Source organism: Aedes albopictus, chromosome 2 (genome assembly GCF_035046485.1).
Source record: "Aedes albopictus strain Foshan chromosome 2, AalbF5, whole genome shotgun sequence".
NCBI lineage: Eukaryota > Metazoa > Arthropoda > Insecta > Diptera > Culicidae > Aedes > Aedes albopictus.
Window position 1 is genome coordinate 254,603,926 of NC_085137.1, and position 14,669 is coordinate 254,618,594.

Genomic DNA, 14,669 nt, shown 5'->3' on the forward strand with positions numbered 1-14,669 from the left:
CTCACTAAATCTTATTTTAGATGCTGTGAATATTATAATTTTCATCCACAAAAAACGGAGGACGCAACTTTTTCGTGTAAAGTCAAGTATAATTTTAATTTTGAATGTTTCTACGTTTTAGATAAATGGACTGTATTCTCCATTCATTAAAAGTGCAAAAGAGTTTGCATATTTGAAAATATTGAGGGTGTCCATTCTGCCCCGCCTACCCCTATTCGGTTTTCCATACCTGAGTTTGGTATTCTTCAGCTGTTGTCTACTGCTCGGGAAAAGCAGCCATCAAGGAGCCGAGAACACCATACGCAACGATACAAGGAGAAGCGGAAACAGCGGGTTTGCTGTCCTTCGATAGAAAAAAAAAAACGCCGCCAGGAAGAGACGGAGTGTGAGGAAATGGAATTGCTGTGCCGTTCTCAAGGGACACTGAAGTTTTGCCAGAAGCTTAACGCAAAGAAGGACGGTGTACAAAACTGCGTAAGAATTTTGGATGAATTATACAGTTCATTCAAATCTCGCCAGAAACTGCGACAAAGTTATCTAACCTCTCATGCCCAGTCTTCAACATTGCTCTGGGAGATATAATGCGTCGAGCTTGGTTCAACAGCTGGAGAACGATTTTCACACATTCCGGTCAGTTTGTGTGCTTTGCGGACATCGCCCAAATATTGAGAACGGAGGCAGAACTTGTAAGTGTTGTATAATTCGTGTCGTATGTACTACCGAGAATTTTGTGTGATTTTGTGAAAACCGTGAATGTATAGTATAGAGTAGCGAGCAGAAGTGTATTACGAGAAGGCAAATTGGACATCAGGTAACCCCTGAATACCCCCATTTTTGGTCCAAACCTAAATATACCTAAGCTACTCTTCTCCATTACACAGAACCCCGTCGTTTTTTATAGTTAAAAACCCCGTGAAGCGCCCTACAACGCCCGTGAGTCCGTGATCAATTCCGGCAAAGAAAGTGTAGAGTTGTAGTCAGAACAAACTAGTATACCGTGTAAATGTGCTGTGGTTTTCTTCCATTTTACGTGAGAGCTATCTGCCCGCTTTTTTTTGTCTGTATTAACGAGATTTTTAGTCCAAGGCTAGTTCATCTCGGGACCCACGCTATACTTCCCTACCGAAGGAAGAACTCACATTTTGTTCCCAGGTTCGATCCCAGGTCCTCGGCGTAATAGTCACGAGTTCTAACCATCACACCAGTTCCGCTCCACCTACCTGCCCGCGAGTAATTGGATAGTGAACGTGCCGATACTGAGGCCATAGAGTCGGGAGTATCTGTGGTACTTCCGACTGACTGACCCAATATTTACAAACTGTACACTCAACTGAAACGCAAAGCAGCAAAGTTTGAACTGATGGTGAATGCATAAGAAACAAACTACATGCTAATAGGCGAAATCAAACACGCCTATTTTGTCTACGAAGTAACGTTGGGCTTGAGGTAGACGAGAATACCATCGAGGTAATAGAGGAATTCGTTGGATCCTCAATGACGGCTGAAAGCAATGTGATTCGTAAATTAAGGCGCATCATCAATAGAAGTCGTGCCTACTAGGGGCACCAAAAGATTCATACCACCGCATCATACTCAATTCTGTTTTTACACGATGAATGCGTCCACGCAAAAAAGGTTCGCGTAACTTCGAGAAATTGCGCAAAAAAATCCAAGGGAATTTTTTTTACACGATTTGCCCTCCGCAAATTATTAAAATCGCGTAAAAAAAATTCGTGTAAAAAACAGGATTGAGTATACAAAACTCTTGTAAGACCGGTGGTCCTTTATAAAGACACGAGAAAGAGACCATGCTCATGGAAGTCCTGCAAACACTCGAAGTTTTCGAGCAACGTGTGGTAAGGACGCCTGTCTAGCGATGATAAATAAATCACGATGTTGCTGCGATTATGTTTCGTTTTAAATGCGATGTTGAACAAATAAATGTATAATTATGTGTAATGTATGGACACGGTAACATGTCGATAATTACAGGTGAGATACGTAATTGTAAACTTGAGAAATCAGATATTCTACATGTAAAGACTTCGTAATCATCTTTGTCATCAATCATTCATTTTTTTCTTTAGATCTATAAGTAGGATGCGCAAAACTATCAGTCAGAATTATTACCATTTAACGATGATGAGGCTGGGGAGAATAATTGCGACGAATTGCTAAGTCGCTGTCAGTTATCCTCATCTCAATGCACAAACGTAATAAAAGAAAGATCTGCAGTGAAGTCTCCTTTATGTGGTGCTTATATGGTCTATTTTATAAGAGAGACAGAAAATTACAAAAAATATTACGGAGAATCCAAAAACGGTGATAGGGATGTACCATTCAGTTATAGAAATTCGGACAATAAAGAATTCACTGTCTAAGTAGCACGCTATCACGGGAAGGGTGTACCATATCTCAGGTTCACGAGTAACATTATAATGAGACGGTGGTCAACTCTAGTTCCAAGAATCAACACAAATTTGGAAACAAGATCTCGTAAAAAAACTAACAAACGATCAAGCAACGCTAGGTAAGACGTCATTACCTCCGTCGTATATCGCCATATGGGAACGGTAGAAAACTCCATTCATTGACAAACAGTGGATATTCTCACCGTTCCTGAGCGGCTTCACCCATTCATTAACGCAATGTTTACCGATTGCTTCTACGCTATTCCCATGTATTTGTCAAGATTTGTTGCTAAATCATCGTCCCAGTCCAGCACCCGGACACGATCTTACGAAGCAGAGGATCCAGCCAGTCGTTCGGCATTTAGTTTTGTCTTTCGATTTGATGTTGGTAGACGCTTTGGAGATCCAGTTTCAGATCGTGCAATAGTATATCAAGTGGATTGCGTTAAATTACATAAGACGTAGTATGGCGTAAGTTGTCAAGCATAGGATTAAGCTTGCAGAACTTGCAGAACAAAGCATATGCTTTGAGAAGCATAAATATATTTCCAAATTTGAATCACTCTGACTATCATAATCAATTGCAATACTTTAGGCAGTACAAAATTAATCCAATTATGAAATTGTAAGATTTCACTAAATATACATTCTTAGCCACGGTGGATAGGCCTGTTCCCAATTTTGGTATTTCATTCAATAACGAAATCATCTTCCAACGACTCTTCAAAGAGTACATTGTACATATTCCTTAAAAGGCAAGTCTATACGACCACCAATTCACATTTATCAATCGTTATCAACAGATATAAACCATAGTGTGCCAGCCATATCAACGCTCAGTCAAGTGTTCGACGCAAACCAAACCGCAGCAAACATGGAGGTGAATCTGCTATTATTACTCATCGTAGTAGCCGTACTGGGATGGATTTATCGCCTCGTGAAGAAGCACTATGACTACTTCCATGATAAACCGATACCTTCGATGGCCAACGTTCCGATCTTCGGGAGCACCGGTCCACTTATGATGAAAAAATGCTCCTTCAACGATTTCATCGAAGCGGTTTACAACAAATACCCTAGTTCAAAGTAAGTTAGAATCAAGCATGTTATTTAAACTATTACTAATTACGTAACCTTCTTTTAGGGTATTTGGACTGTTCGACATGACGACGAAAATGTTCGTCCTACGAGACCCGGAATTGATCAAGAAGATTACCGTTAAAGACTTCGAGTACTTTGTCGACCGACGGCCCCTGTTCGGAGACAACAAAGAGGATGACAACAACGAAGACATACTGTTCAACAAAACCTTGGTAGGCATGGTCGATCAAAGGTGGCGAGATATGAGAGCCATCCTAAGCCCGGCCTTTACCGGAAGCAAAATGCGCGCCATGTTTGAGCTGATCGAAGAGTACAGTGCGCGGATGGTGCCGATTTTGAAGGAACAATCCAGCAAAACCGGCTATGTGGATTATGAAATGAAGGACTTTTTCTCAAGAGTGGCGAATGATATCATAGCCACTTGTGCATTTGGGCTGCAGGTGGAATCACTAAAAAGCCGTGATAATGAGTTCTACACAATGGGAAAGCAAATGATGAACTTCAACAGATTGATTGTGCTATTAAGAGTGATGGGATTGAGATTCTTCCCTAGTTTGATGATTAAGATGGGTGTTGACATTGTAGACAGAGAACAGAATCAATACTTCTCGAAGATTATAAAGGAAGCAGTGCGAACTAGAGAGTCCCATGGTATTGTTCGGCCTGATATGATCCACTTGCTGATGCAAGCAAGAAAAGGTACCCTGAAGCACCAGCAAGAAACCACGGAAGCGACTGCAGGATTTGCTACAGTTGAAGAATCTGCTGTTGGCAAGACCGCCATCACTAAAACAATGACGGAGCCGGAGTTTATTGCGCAATGTTTGATATTCTTCCTAGCCGGGTTCGACACCGTTTCTACGGGAATGGTATTCACGGCGTACGAGTTGGCAATGAATCCGGACATCCAACAAAAACTGTACGAGGAAATTGCTGAAACCAACAAACAGCTAGCAGGAAAGCCTTTGACCTACGACACCTTGCAAAAGATGAAGTACTTGGATATGGTCGTGTCGGAATCTCTCAGAATGTGGCCGGTAGCAGCATTCGATAGGAAATGCGGCCGCGATTACGTCTTGGACGACGGAGCAGGATTGAAGTTCACCATCGATGCGGGATCGTGCATCTGGGTGCCAGTGTTTGGAATCCACCGCGATCCGAAATACTATCCAAACCCGGAGAAATTCGACCCGGAGCGCTTCAGCGATGAAAACCGAGACAAAATCAACATGACGATGTACATGCCGTTTGGTAGCGGACCGAGGAATTGCATTGGATCTAGGTTCGCGCTGATGGAGATTAAGGCGATCATGTACTCGTTGCTGTTGAACTTCAGCATTGAGCGAAACGAGAAAACGAAGGTCCCCTTGCAGCTGGTTAAAGGGTTTACCGGCCTGGCAGTAGAAAATGGCCTACAGCTTAGATTTAGGCTGAGGAAGTAAAACTTGTATTCATATCTATACGCATAATACATGCATCTATATACATACTACAATAATATGTAGATGTCATTATGTAGGTAATTTAGTTGTTTCTTTTTTTATGTATCACATAATCCATAACTACCCAGGTAACAATTTGATGCTGTACAAACGTTTCTCCAACTATTTTAAATCAGCCTTCATTTGAACAAAAGCTGAGCACAACAGGTACAATCCTTTATTCAGCTACTAAACATCTAATTTTGGTGATTTTATTCAACCTTTGGCTGATTTGAGGTTCATTGTAAGGCTGATTTACGGCCTAATATACGCTTAATCAGTAATCAATTAAATTTATCAATTGTGTAAAAATAAAATAAAACCACTTTCGTGAGCTTATTTTTAACAATAGGTACGTCTATTTCCAGAAGAGTTGTTTAGTAATGTATAAATTAACCTGTGGAAAAGTGGGAATTGAATTCAGAGCTCCTGATGTATAGTCATTCACATTAGCACCAACGCCACACACAATTGTATATATATGCTCGAAAACTAGAGCAATACTTGTTGAGTCTGAATAGTCAAGAACATAAGTTAAACTAAGTCTATATTGAGGCTGAAGAAGCGATGTGAACTTCACGAAAACATGCTTGGGTCAGCTGTCAAAAATTATTTGATTAAAGATTGAACAACAGATGAATTATTCTGCATGTGGGTGTATGTTTCAAAGCTGGTTACCCAGATGAATAATATTCTATTCAACTTGATATTTAGCCATTTATGTATTGCTGATTAAAGAGGTTGAACAAGCCATACTTCAGATCAATATTCAGCTGTTACTGTGTTCAGCCATTGACACCAATAACCAGCTATTGCTCAGGTAATACTCTCACTGTTCAGCGGTTCAATGTTACTTGGGTATTTATTACAAATCATTTGGATTACACTCGAAGGTTGCAGGATGCAAACGAAGTAGATAAACCTACGTTTTCATGTGCAACCCGAATCAATCCTCAAGTTAAAAGAAATATGTCGACTTTTTCAGCTGTCTGGGCCTAGTAAAGTATATAGGGTTTGAAAATTTTGAGGTGTTTGAGCATAACTGGGTTGAAGCCACATGATATTTTATCGAATTACTATTTCAACCTTATACCATTCCAGTTTTGTGTATTCAGTCTCATGTGTGTAAGCCTTTCGTATATGACCCACGCTTTAGATTGACTTTTGAGTATTTTATTTAAAAAATCAACACACATTAGAGAATGTAACTCATTCAAATACATGGATATCATACACACCATTATATTTCCTCTATGTTCACTCTTTTCCTCTACACTACTTTATTCTTCTTTTCACAATTTTCGTTTTCAACCACTTGACTGTTAGAAAACAACTGAACTGCAACAGTATCATTAAGGCTGTATTTATACTTCGTAGTACCTAAAAGTAGACTTTTCCAGAATATGCCAGAAGCATAACTACCAAAATGATTGAAAGTTCTGGAATATTCCAAAGTATTAGCATATAGAGTGAATGTTCTAGAATGTTCTAAACATTGTTGGAATGTTCTCGAATGACTGTTTCGAAAAAACATTCGACTACCTATGTGTTTTACATATGACAAATATCTAGCCAAACAAGCCCAACATTGGCCAACTCTTAACGAAACATGTCGTTTTATACTAAACAAAACCCAACAAACATTTTTGCAGTACAACAGTGGAACAAACAACTCTTAAGCAAACTTTTGTTTAAGAAACTGTTATTCTGTTACTTGGGAATACTTCCGGCACTGGTAGGTATTTGTTATTACTTATATTTATTTTTTACATGAATTTTGTTACCTTCTGCCAATGAGCCATTTTACGATTTTCACGGGTTAGGACGCCACCTCCTGTCAAATTGTCATTCATAAGATCGGCTCGTGAAATGGACTACTGGTTGTTTTTTTATGAAATATTTGACCCTGTGTACTAGCGGCTTAAGCAAACATTTCATAAGGGCTTAACTGCTTTTGGACACGTCAGCTTGTTTCAAAGTTGAAGATCGTATTTCGTATTTCTTAAGGTCCCATCAGACATGACAAATATTTGGTCAAACAAGCCCAACAAATGATCAACACAACGTGAATCATAGCAGCCTTGGATGAATGTCGGACTGCAATGGCAAATATTTGGCATAATAACAAACAGTGTAATGGCACCTTTACGTAATTCACAGACACTGCTAGACAGAGAAATTGCTCCTCTTTCCGATAGTTGCGGTGAATTGCATGGGAGCAACGAAATACGATCCACAGCAATGGAAGAATGTTTTGTTTCAAAATTCTGCTATTCCTTTTCGAATGTTGATGTCCAAATAGTGGATAATTCTGATATAAAACTGTTAATTTCAGCTCATGAGAAAAGTTATGTCATAAGTTAAGCCATAAAAGTGTGTCATTTTTTTGTGTAGAAAACAATAGTTTTCTGTGACGCTTTTTTTAAGCAAAAACATCGAATTTATATGTAAATCCTTAATGTGATAAAGTAAAGAAAAACTTGTGCAATTACAGTGTATCAAACAATTGTCCGTACAGCAATTTTTTGGTCTAAATAATTTTTCATTTAAATGATTATAACTTTTTTATACATCAGTCAAAGACGCTGAAGTTTTGACCAATTATAACCCATATATTAAAGCTCCATTGATAAAATTTTGAGCGAGATCGAATAAGTTTTCTGAAAATTATAGAACTTTTAGTAAAACTTATAAAATTTTTGAACACATTTTTAAAACATTATATCTCAATATGTACTTGATGAAACTTTTTCAATATTTTTCGTGTTACAGCTTATACCTAAGGCTTTCATATGCAGCTTCGTTTAAGGTTTTATATTCACTACAAAAAATATGAAAAAACTGTATATGTTCAGAGTGTCATTTGGAAATTTGTCATATATTGATCAATAAAAGTGCCAAGTGTTTTCAACTTTTTTAAACTATCTTAATGATATATTTTTATTCAGGACCTACTAAACTACGTATGAAGAGTAGGTCCTATGGAATTTTCGTCCAGTTAATGCACTTTTATTGGTGGAAAACGTTTTGCAGATTATATGTGCAAAATATGGTAAATTTTAAAACATCGTCAACTACATACGCACATTTTTTATATTTTTTGTAGTGAATATAAAACTCCAAACATGGCTGCCTATGAAAGCCTTGGGTTTAAGATGTAACACAAAAAAAATGAAAAAAATTCATCGAGTACATATTGAGATATAATGTTTTAAAAATGTGTTCAAAAATCTTATAAGTTTTACTAAAAGTTCTATAACTTTCAGAAAACTTATTCGATCTTGCTCTAAATTTTACCAATGGAGCTTTAATATATGATTCATGATTGGTCAAAATTTCAGCGTTTTTTATTGACGCATAAAAAAGTTATTAACACTTGAATGAAAGAATATGTTGACAAAAAATTGCTGTACGGACAATTGTTTGATACACTGTATGATTCACAACAAAAAACAATAAAAAAAATCATTAGTTTCAGAGGTATAAGTTGAAAGTTATAGTGCTTTGGTTCCGGGTGCCGTTTGGCCGAACGCCATTTGGCCGAATGCCATTTGCCGACTAATCCCTGAATGGAAAAAAACGATCAAATCCACGATCAAATCTGACTATACATGTCAATGGTTGCTCCTCCGTGATTGATCTGAGCTGGTACCAATTGCACTGAGATCCAAATGAATAAGGGCTGGGACACTCCACTTATTCTCAAAGTGCAATTCAAACAGCTCATACATTCTTGATCAATAACGGCGCCGGCCACGTCCTTATAGTCAGTTGGGAAGGCAAAGGAATGTTAGAGTGTGCTGGTTGTTGCTACTAAAGACCGAGAGCACCTCTGCATCCCCACAACCAGCATGGACTGGGATATTTGTTAGACGGAAAGGATGGGAGATCTGGGAGTCACCTTTGGGTCGGTGATGCGATCCATGAATAGGGGTTATTTTATAGTATTCGTGATAGAATGTGTGGTGAATAAGGTGAATAAGGTCAAGCGGCACATAACTTGCATAACTTGCAGGCGTTATATATACACTGTGCTGTAAGTGGAAGTTGGAAGGGAGAGAAATTACTTTTTTCTAATTCGTTTCTGGTTCTAGCGATAGCTGTGAACATATGAATAAACATGAGTTGTATATGTAGATAAGAGAGAGAGCGAGAGAAAATGGATAGAAAGATACAAAGTAGGATAAAAGGGACGGGCCAGGGATTGAACCCATGACCTTCTGCATATGAATCAGAAGCGGTAGCCACTAGACCACCAAGCCAGTCGGAAAAAAATGCCTATGATTAAAATAAGGAAATATTTCTGATGATCTTCCCAAGTAACCACGGTGCTGAAGCATTATTGCATGCAGATATACGGTGTACTTAGAGCAATCATTACTTTACATGCAAACTTAAAGTTGATTTAAAGTGGGAATGGGCAATTATGCGACTGCTTCAAGATTATACCAGTATAATCCTAATTTGATTCTATAATTGCCCACTTCCACTTTAAATCAACCTTAAGTTTGCATGTAAAGTAATGATTGCACTAAATACACCGTATATCTGCATGCAATAAGGCTTCAGCACTGTGATTACTTGGGTTATCGACAGCTAGAATGTCAATAAACTTACTCTGAATTCTATTGAGCATGATTCGATCAAAAGGCATTCGGCCAAACGACCCATTCTGCCAGATGGCATTCGGCCAAACGGCATTCGTCGAAATGACCAGACACCGCTGCGGTGGGAGACCGAACAAGATCACGCAGTTGAAACCAATCCACGTTTCAAATGATGTTATAAAAGTAGAATATTTTTAGTTAAGTATTCATTCGACTTCAAACAGTTCATTTCTAGGGGTTCTCAACATTATACAATCCCAACTAGAGAATATGATATTGCTTTGGTGAATGAATATATACCTATCTTAGCCTTAGAATGATAAATTTTTCAAACAGTCTAGTAAAATGATATACGCATGAAATGTTAGTGATTGTTGAAAACATATTACCTATGTTTAAAATAACCTATGAAAATGAGAACAAACATGAACGATATCGACCTGGGTATCGTTAATTTTAATGTCAGGGCTCTAGTAAGTTGTAGATGAAAACAATGATGAAACTGAGATGGACAGCCGCTTCGTTATCAAATGTCCCAGAATTATTTTCCCAAGGATTAGCGTGGGAATGGTCAGTGCGTCAAAACGTATATCTGTGACGCGCAATTGAACAAACGGACAATCAATACTCACACATAGTAGTGAAAATGGAGGCGGAGTACTGAGGGCAAGGTCGTTATCGCAAAATTCAGCTCGATTCCTACATTGTTGGCGGGAGGGGTAATAAAGATACGGTACGCAATCCAGATAGCTATACGTTTCTGTTAGTAAATTTTCAATTGCGGAAAAGTTTCAAGCACATTGTAGGATGATTGGTGGGCGGTTATACTTTACCTCCATCAAGTACTCCATCATTAGGCTTTGCTAGAGAACAGACGAAAGATAACAAGTATTTAACGGAATGGTCACATGATGGTGGAGCAAGTGGGCAGTTTGAAGATAGCGTCAATTATTTTGTCCCTCTTCGATTGTTTATCAGTTATTGGCAGTTTTTTAACATACGATTAGAAATAAAAGCTTGAAGCATTCCATTTTGGAAGTTTTTAAACATGACATAAATACTATCCAATTTATAAAAATAATAAAATGGAACGAGCTCACCAGTTTACATTCATCCTCCGGAGAGCATACGACTGGACAAAAAAGTGCAGGCGGAAAATCTGTTTTACAAATTCCATAAGCCATAAGCGAATGTAATAAAAATACCGCTAAGCAATGTGTTCGTTTTAATTGGGGCACATATTCACGCAGAAAAAACTATGTTAAAATCAAAAATATTTGAGGTAAATTCAAATAAATTGTCAATTTGTTCAGGCCACAAAAATAAAACAGTTTGGAGCAAATGCAATCCATGTTTGAGACAAAAATGCATCTTCTGACAGATTATGTTAGAAATAAATGTAAATATTTTTGTTTTTGGGGCAGGTCGGCCCTACGGAAATATTTGTTTTTCCATTAAACTTATAAAGTAATTTCCTTCGCATGAAACCCCCCGGTTGTACTTTCAATGCCAACATCATGTTTACATCTATTAGATAACATACGCTCCCGAAAACAACGGGATTTCGTGGAGACTTTCGGTGAACCTTGCCTTTTTTGTAGGGGGAAATCTTGTTTGATGTTCCAGCTGGAACTTGTGAGTTTCGTTTATGTTCTCGACGGCGGAACGGGGGACTCCTCAATAGGTATTGTCGAAATAAATGTGTAATTGAGCTAGTTTTAAAAATTAAAATTTTAGTTTAAAACATTTGATCAGTTTACCGAATAAACATGAATATTTTTGTTTCAAACGAACGGAATTTGTCTCCGTGTTCATATTTGCACGTAGAATTCAGCACAAATAGTCCGGTTGAAATACCCGGGGGACACCAGCGTAACCTTCCCTTGTAAGAATGCTAACATAGCCGCAGTGATAAGTTACCCTGCAAAAAATAATACTATGATTAATTTAGATACGAGTTTAACTAGATATTGTTCAGAACATTTGAGTGATAGGGTAGCAGGCCACTTGGGTAGTGGCCGGTATTTTGGGCACTCTTTGCTATAACTCAGTCAATTCCAAACCAATTGACTTGAAATTTTGTACACCATTAGATACTATACGTATCTCGTCGCGTTCCAAACATTGTGCCAATTGGTTCAAAATTGCCTGGGTTAAAGCAGAAAAGTGCCCAAAATAGGAGCCCTGCCGAGATGGTTCCACTTCCCTACCACTGACTTCTCTTAATAACACTAGGAATTACTTTTACGAATACCTAAGGAATTCAGTTACACAAATTTTGCCATAAATTGTTGGCTTTGTCTAGTATCTATTGTACAAGTATACGAGTAAAACTGTCCATTATTTCACTAGAAAACTATGTTTTTCCATATGGACATTCAAATTCGATTTTTTTAGAAGTATCTTTGCTGTTACGTCATTTTGACTTTTCCAGAATATGCTACTAGTATTTATACAACCATCCACATGGAAATTCCTTCAAATATTTAAAGTATAGTTTCATCAGAAACTATCATCCAAATTTCTCTAAAAATCCAAAATCTTCCAATTTTTTCAAATGATTTCAACATAATTTTCCGAAAAATATAACAAAAATCATTAGGAACTTCGGCACCAGTTTTCCAAGATTCTTTTGCCGAGTTCCTATAAAAAATCCTGAAGAAGAAAATACCAATAAGAATCACCCGAATTTCACAACAAAAATGCTTAAAACTCTTTTTTTTTTGTGTTTACTGATTTCATCTATTTTATGTGAGCCATTTTCTAAGCCTGAATCTAGAATTGTGAGAAGATTTAAAAAAAAAAAACTTTAAGTGTTATATTTTCGGAAGTACGCCTTTGTTGATGTATATAAATCAACAAAGGCGGTCTTCTTGAAAATATAACACTTAAGGTTTTTTAAAAATCTTCTCACAACTCTAGATTCAGGCTCAGAAAATAGCTATCCTAGAAACAACAAGCACTGAATTAAAGCCTGAAACACATAGCGTCTGTTTCGTTGAGGTTTGCGTTTTTTTTGCAGTTTTCCCATGGAAAATCTGTCAAACAACATGCAATGTGTGTAGGAAACACGGTAAAGAAAGAAAGAATTTTCTGAATTTAACACCATTTTATTACGTTTCAACATCTTTGTTTAGGCATTTACACAAACGAAACAGTTTAATATCCGTGAATAGGTGGATAGAATGACACTTCAATCGATAAAATGGCATTCTAAAGAACCCAATTACAGGTGTTTCATTGATCATTTCATCTTCCAATTGACATTCAAATTGATCAAAGTAGGTCAAAGTAATCCAAAATTGCAAAGTGGGAAGAAGAAAAGTAGTTCGAAACGTTCCAGTTTACTTGGATCAATGTCGTTTTTAAAAACATGTTTTCCCTAGATTCTATCAATATCTAGATTTATTCCACTTACCACACAATTGCTTATTCGGTATCAATTTCAAACATCAACAGCTCAGCACAACGTGACTGCGTAAAGTACAAACCGCGACAGGGCGATAGTTTGAATAACGGCTGATCACAGCAAAACAAAAAAAAAACGGAAAACTACGACACTGCATCATACTTAGCTATAAAAGATTGACGAAACATGATAGTACCAGCGACATTTATTAGAACCAGACGCAGTCGCGCAGCTTTCTCAAACAAAAACATAGGAGATATGGGCTGTGGATGGCCCGTAATGAAATGACTTCCAGGGATTTCTACAACCGCTGTTGTCGCGGATGCTATGAATTGTAATTATACAGAACTGATTATCACGACCGTTGAGGTTTGAGTCAACTGAAAGTAATTGAACCGTTTGATTGAGAGATTACATAAGTCCATTTGTAGATCAAGAGGACATTTTTTCCGTACATCACTTTTGTGAATATTGCTGAATACATTCAATAACAAAACTCCATATAATATTGACTGATTCCACACAATGCAACTCAAATGAGTATGAAAAACCATTGCAAGTTTGGAATTTAAAATGATCAAATTATTGATACAAATGATGCACGGTTTATGTGGCCAACGTTCAGATATTCAAATGGTTTGTTTCAGAATGAGACGTGATATTTTAAGGAATGTTTACATTCACCAAAATGAGTCACATAAAAACAACTCACTCATGACTCATCCACCGAACGGAGGGAAGTGATGAATGATCAAAAGAGCTTGAACGTTGAAGTAAATCAAAGAATACAAAATGAACAGTTTTTTGATTGTTTTTAAGCAGAAGTGAATTCCAAATCTCAACATTTCGTTCTTTCTTTAGTTTTCAATGTTTTGTCATATTGACCTTATTACTTTTGAATAACTTTCTCCTAAACCACAATGAATCGATTGAACCTCTAGATGATCCATCATAGCTTAACGTACCCTAGGGATCACTTGCAACGCCACATCTGCAACCTTGCTAGAGAGCCATAAAACAATCATTAGTCTCTAAAATACCTGGGTAAATACTAGGATCGTGCCTAAATGCTTGCAAAACAAGTGTGCATGTTGTAAAATTGCGACTCAACTTTCCGCTTGGTATTGTGAGTGAATCCCATGTGAATTCCAACGGAGAGGAAAACTTGCCTATTGCTGCCAAGACGTGGACACATTATATGCCAATCATTAAATGTGACAACCGCTTAAGCACGACGACAAGTTGCGCTGTGATTTTAGTTTGGTTCTTTATCTTCGGTTTATTACGTACCGCTTTAAGTTTCTCCGCCGTCTACATCTTTGGATTGTTTTACTATTATTCTTATTTATTTATGTAATTATTACAGCTTTGGAAGGGTTTTGAATGTCAAGATAAACTATTGTGGAGTATTGAGTTTCAGACTAACACTAGAATGAAGTACTCAGAATATTTCAAACGAATTTATTATGACAATACTTGAACGACTTCAATGCGAATGAATTACTGGAGAAATCCTTGAAAAAAATTACCGAAGAAATCGCAGAAGTTCACGGAGGAATCCTTAAAGAACTCCCGAAAGAAATCTCTGAAGTAGTTTTAAGAGAAATGTTTGAAGATCTTCATGGAGAAATCCCGGAAGAAGTTTTTTAAAAAAAGCACT

The 14,669-nt window shown here is 37.4% G+C and overlaps 2 protein-coding genes across 3 annotated transcripts in view; one reads left to right on the plus strand and one right to left on the minus strand.

The window, feature by feature from the left end:
- LOC109428225 (choline/ethanolamine kinase) overlaps nt 1-14,669 on the minus strand; it is a 62,974-nt gene that overhangs the window by 39,079 nt on the left and 9,226 nt on the right. The window contains exon 2 of one of the 2 annotated variants that reach the window (XM_062851549.1): nt 10,434-10,463. The exons of the other annotated variant lie outside the window; for it this stretch is intronic. Within the exon in view, the coding sequence (XP_062707533.1) occupies nt 10,434-10,463 (30 nt within the window). The remainder of the gene's footprint in view (nt 1-10,433; nt 10,464-14,669) is intronic. 2 annotated transcript variants of the gene reach the window in all.
- Nucleotides 3,199-5,035, plus strand: LOC115254008 (probable cytochrome P450 9f2). Its single transcript, XM_029858479.2, has 2 exons — nt 3,199-3,497; nt 3,556-5,035. Exons 1-2 carry the CDS (start codon nt 3,286-3,288, stop codon nt 4,952-4,954), a joined length of 1,611 nt encoding a protein of 536 aa, XP_029714339.2. The 5' UTR covers nt 3,199-3,285; the 3' UTR covers nt 4,955-5,035.

Bases quoted from the DNA above. Each gene is read 5' to 3' on its own strand.
- LOC115254008 (XM_029858479.2), top strand. From the start codon at position 3,286: ATGGAGGTGAATCTGCTATTATTACTCATCGTAGTAGCCGTACTGGGA. The intron at 3,498-3,555 runs GTAAGTTAGAAT...ACCTTCTTTTAG, and splicing joins AACAAATACCCTAGTTCAAA to GGTATTTGGACTGTTCGACA.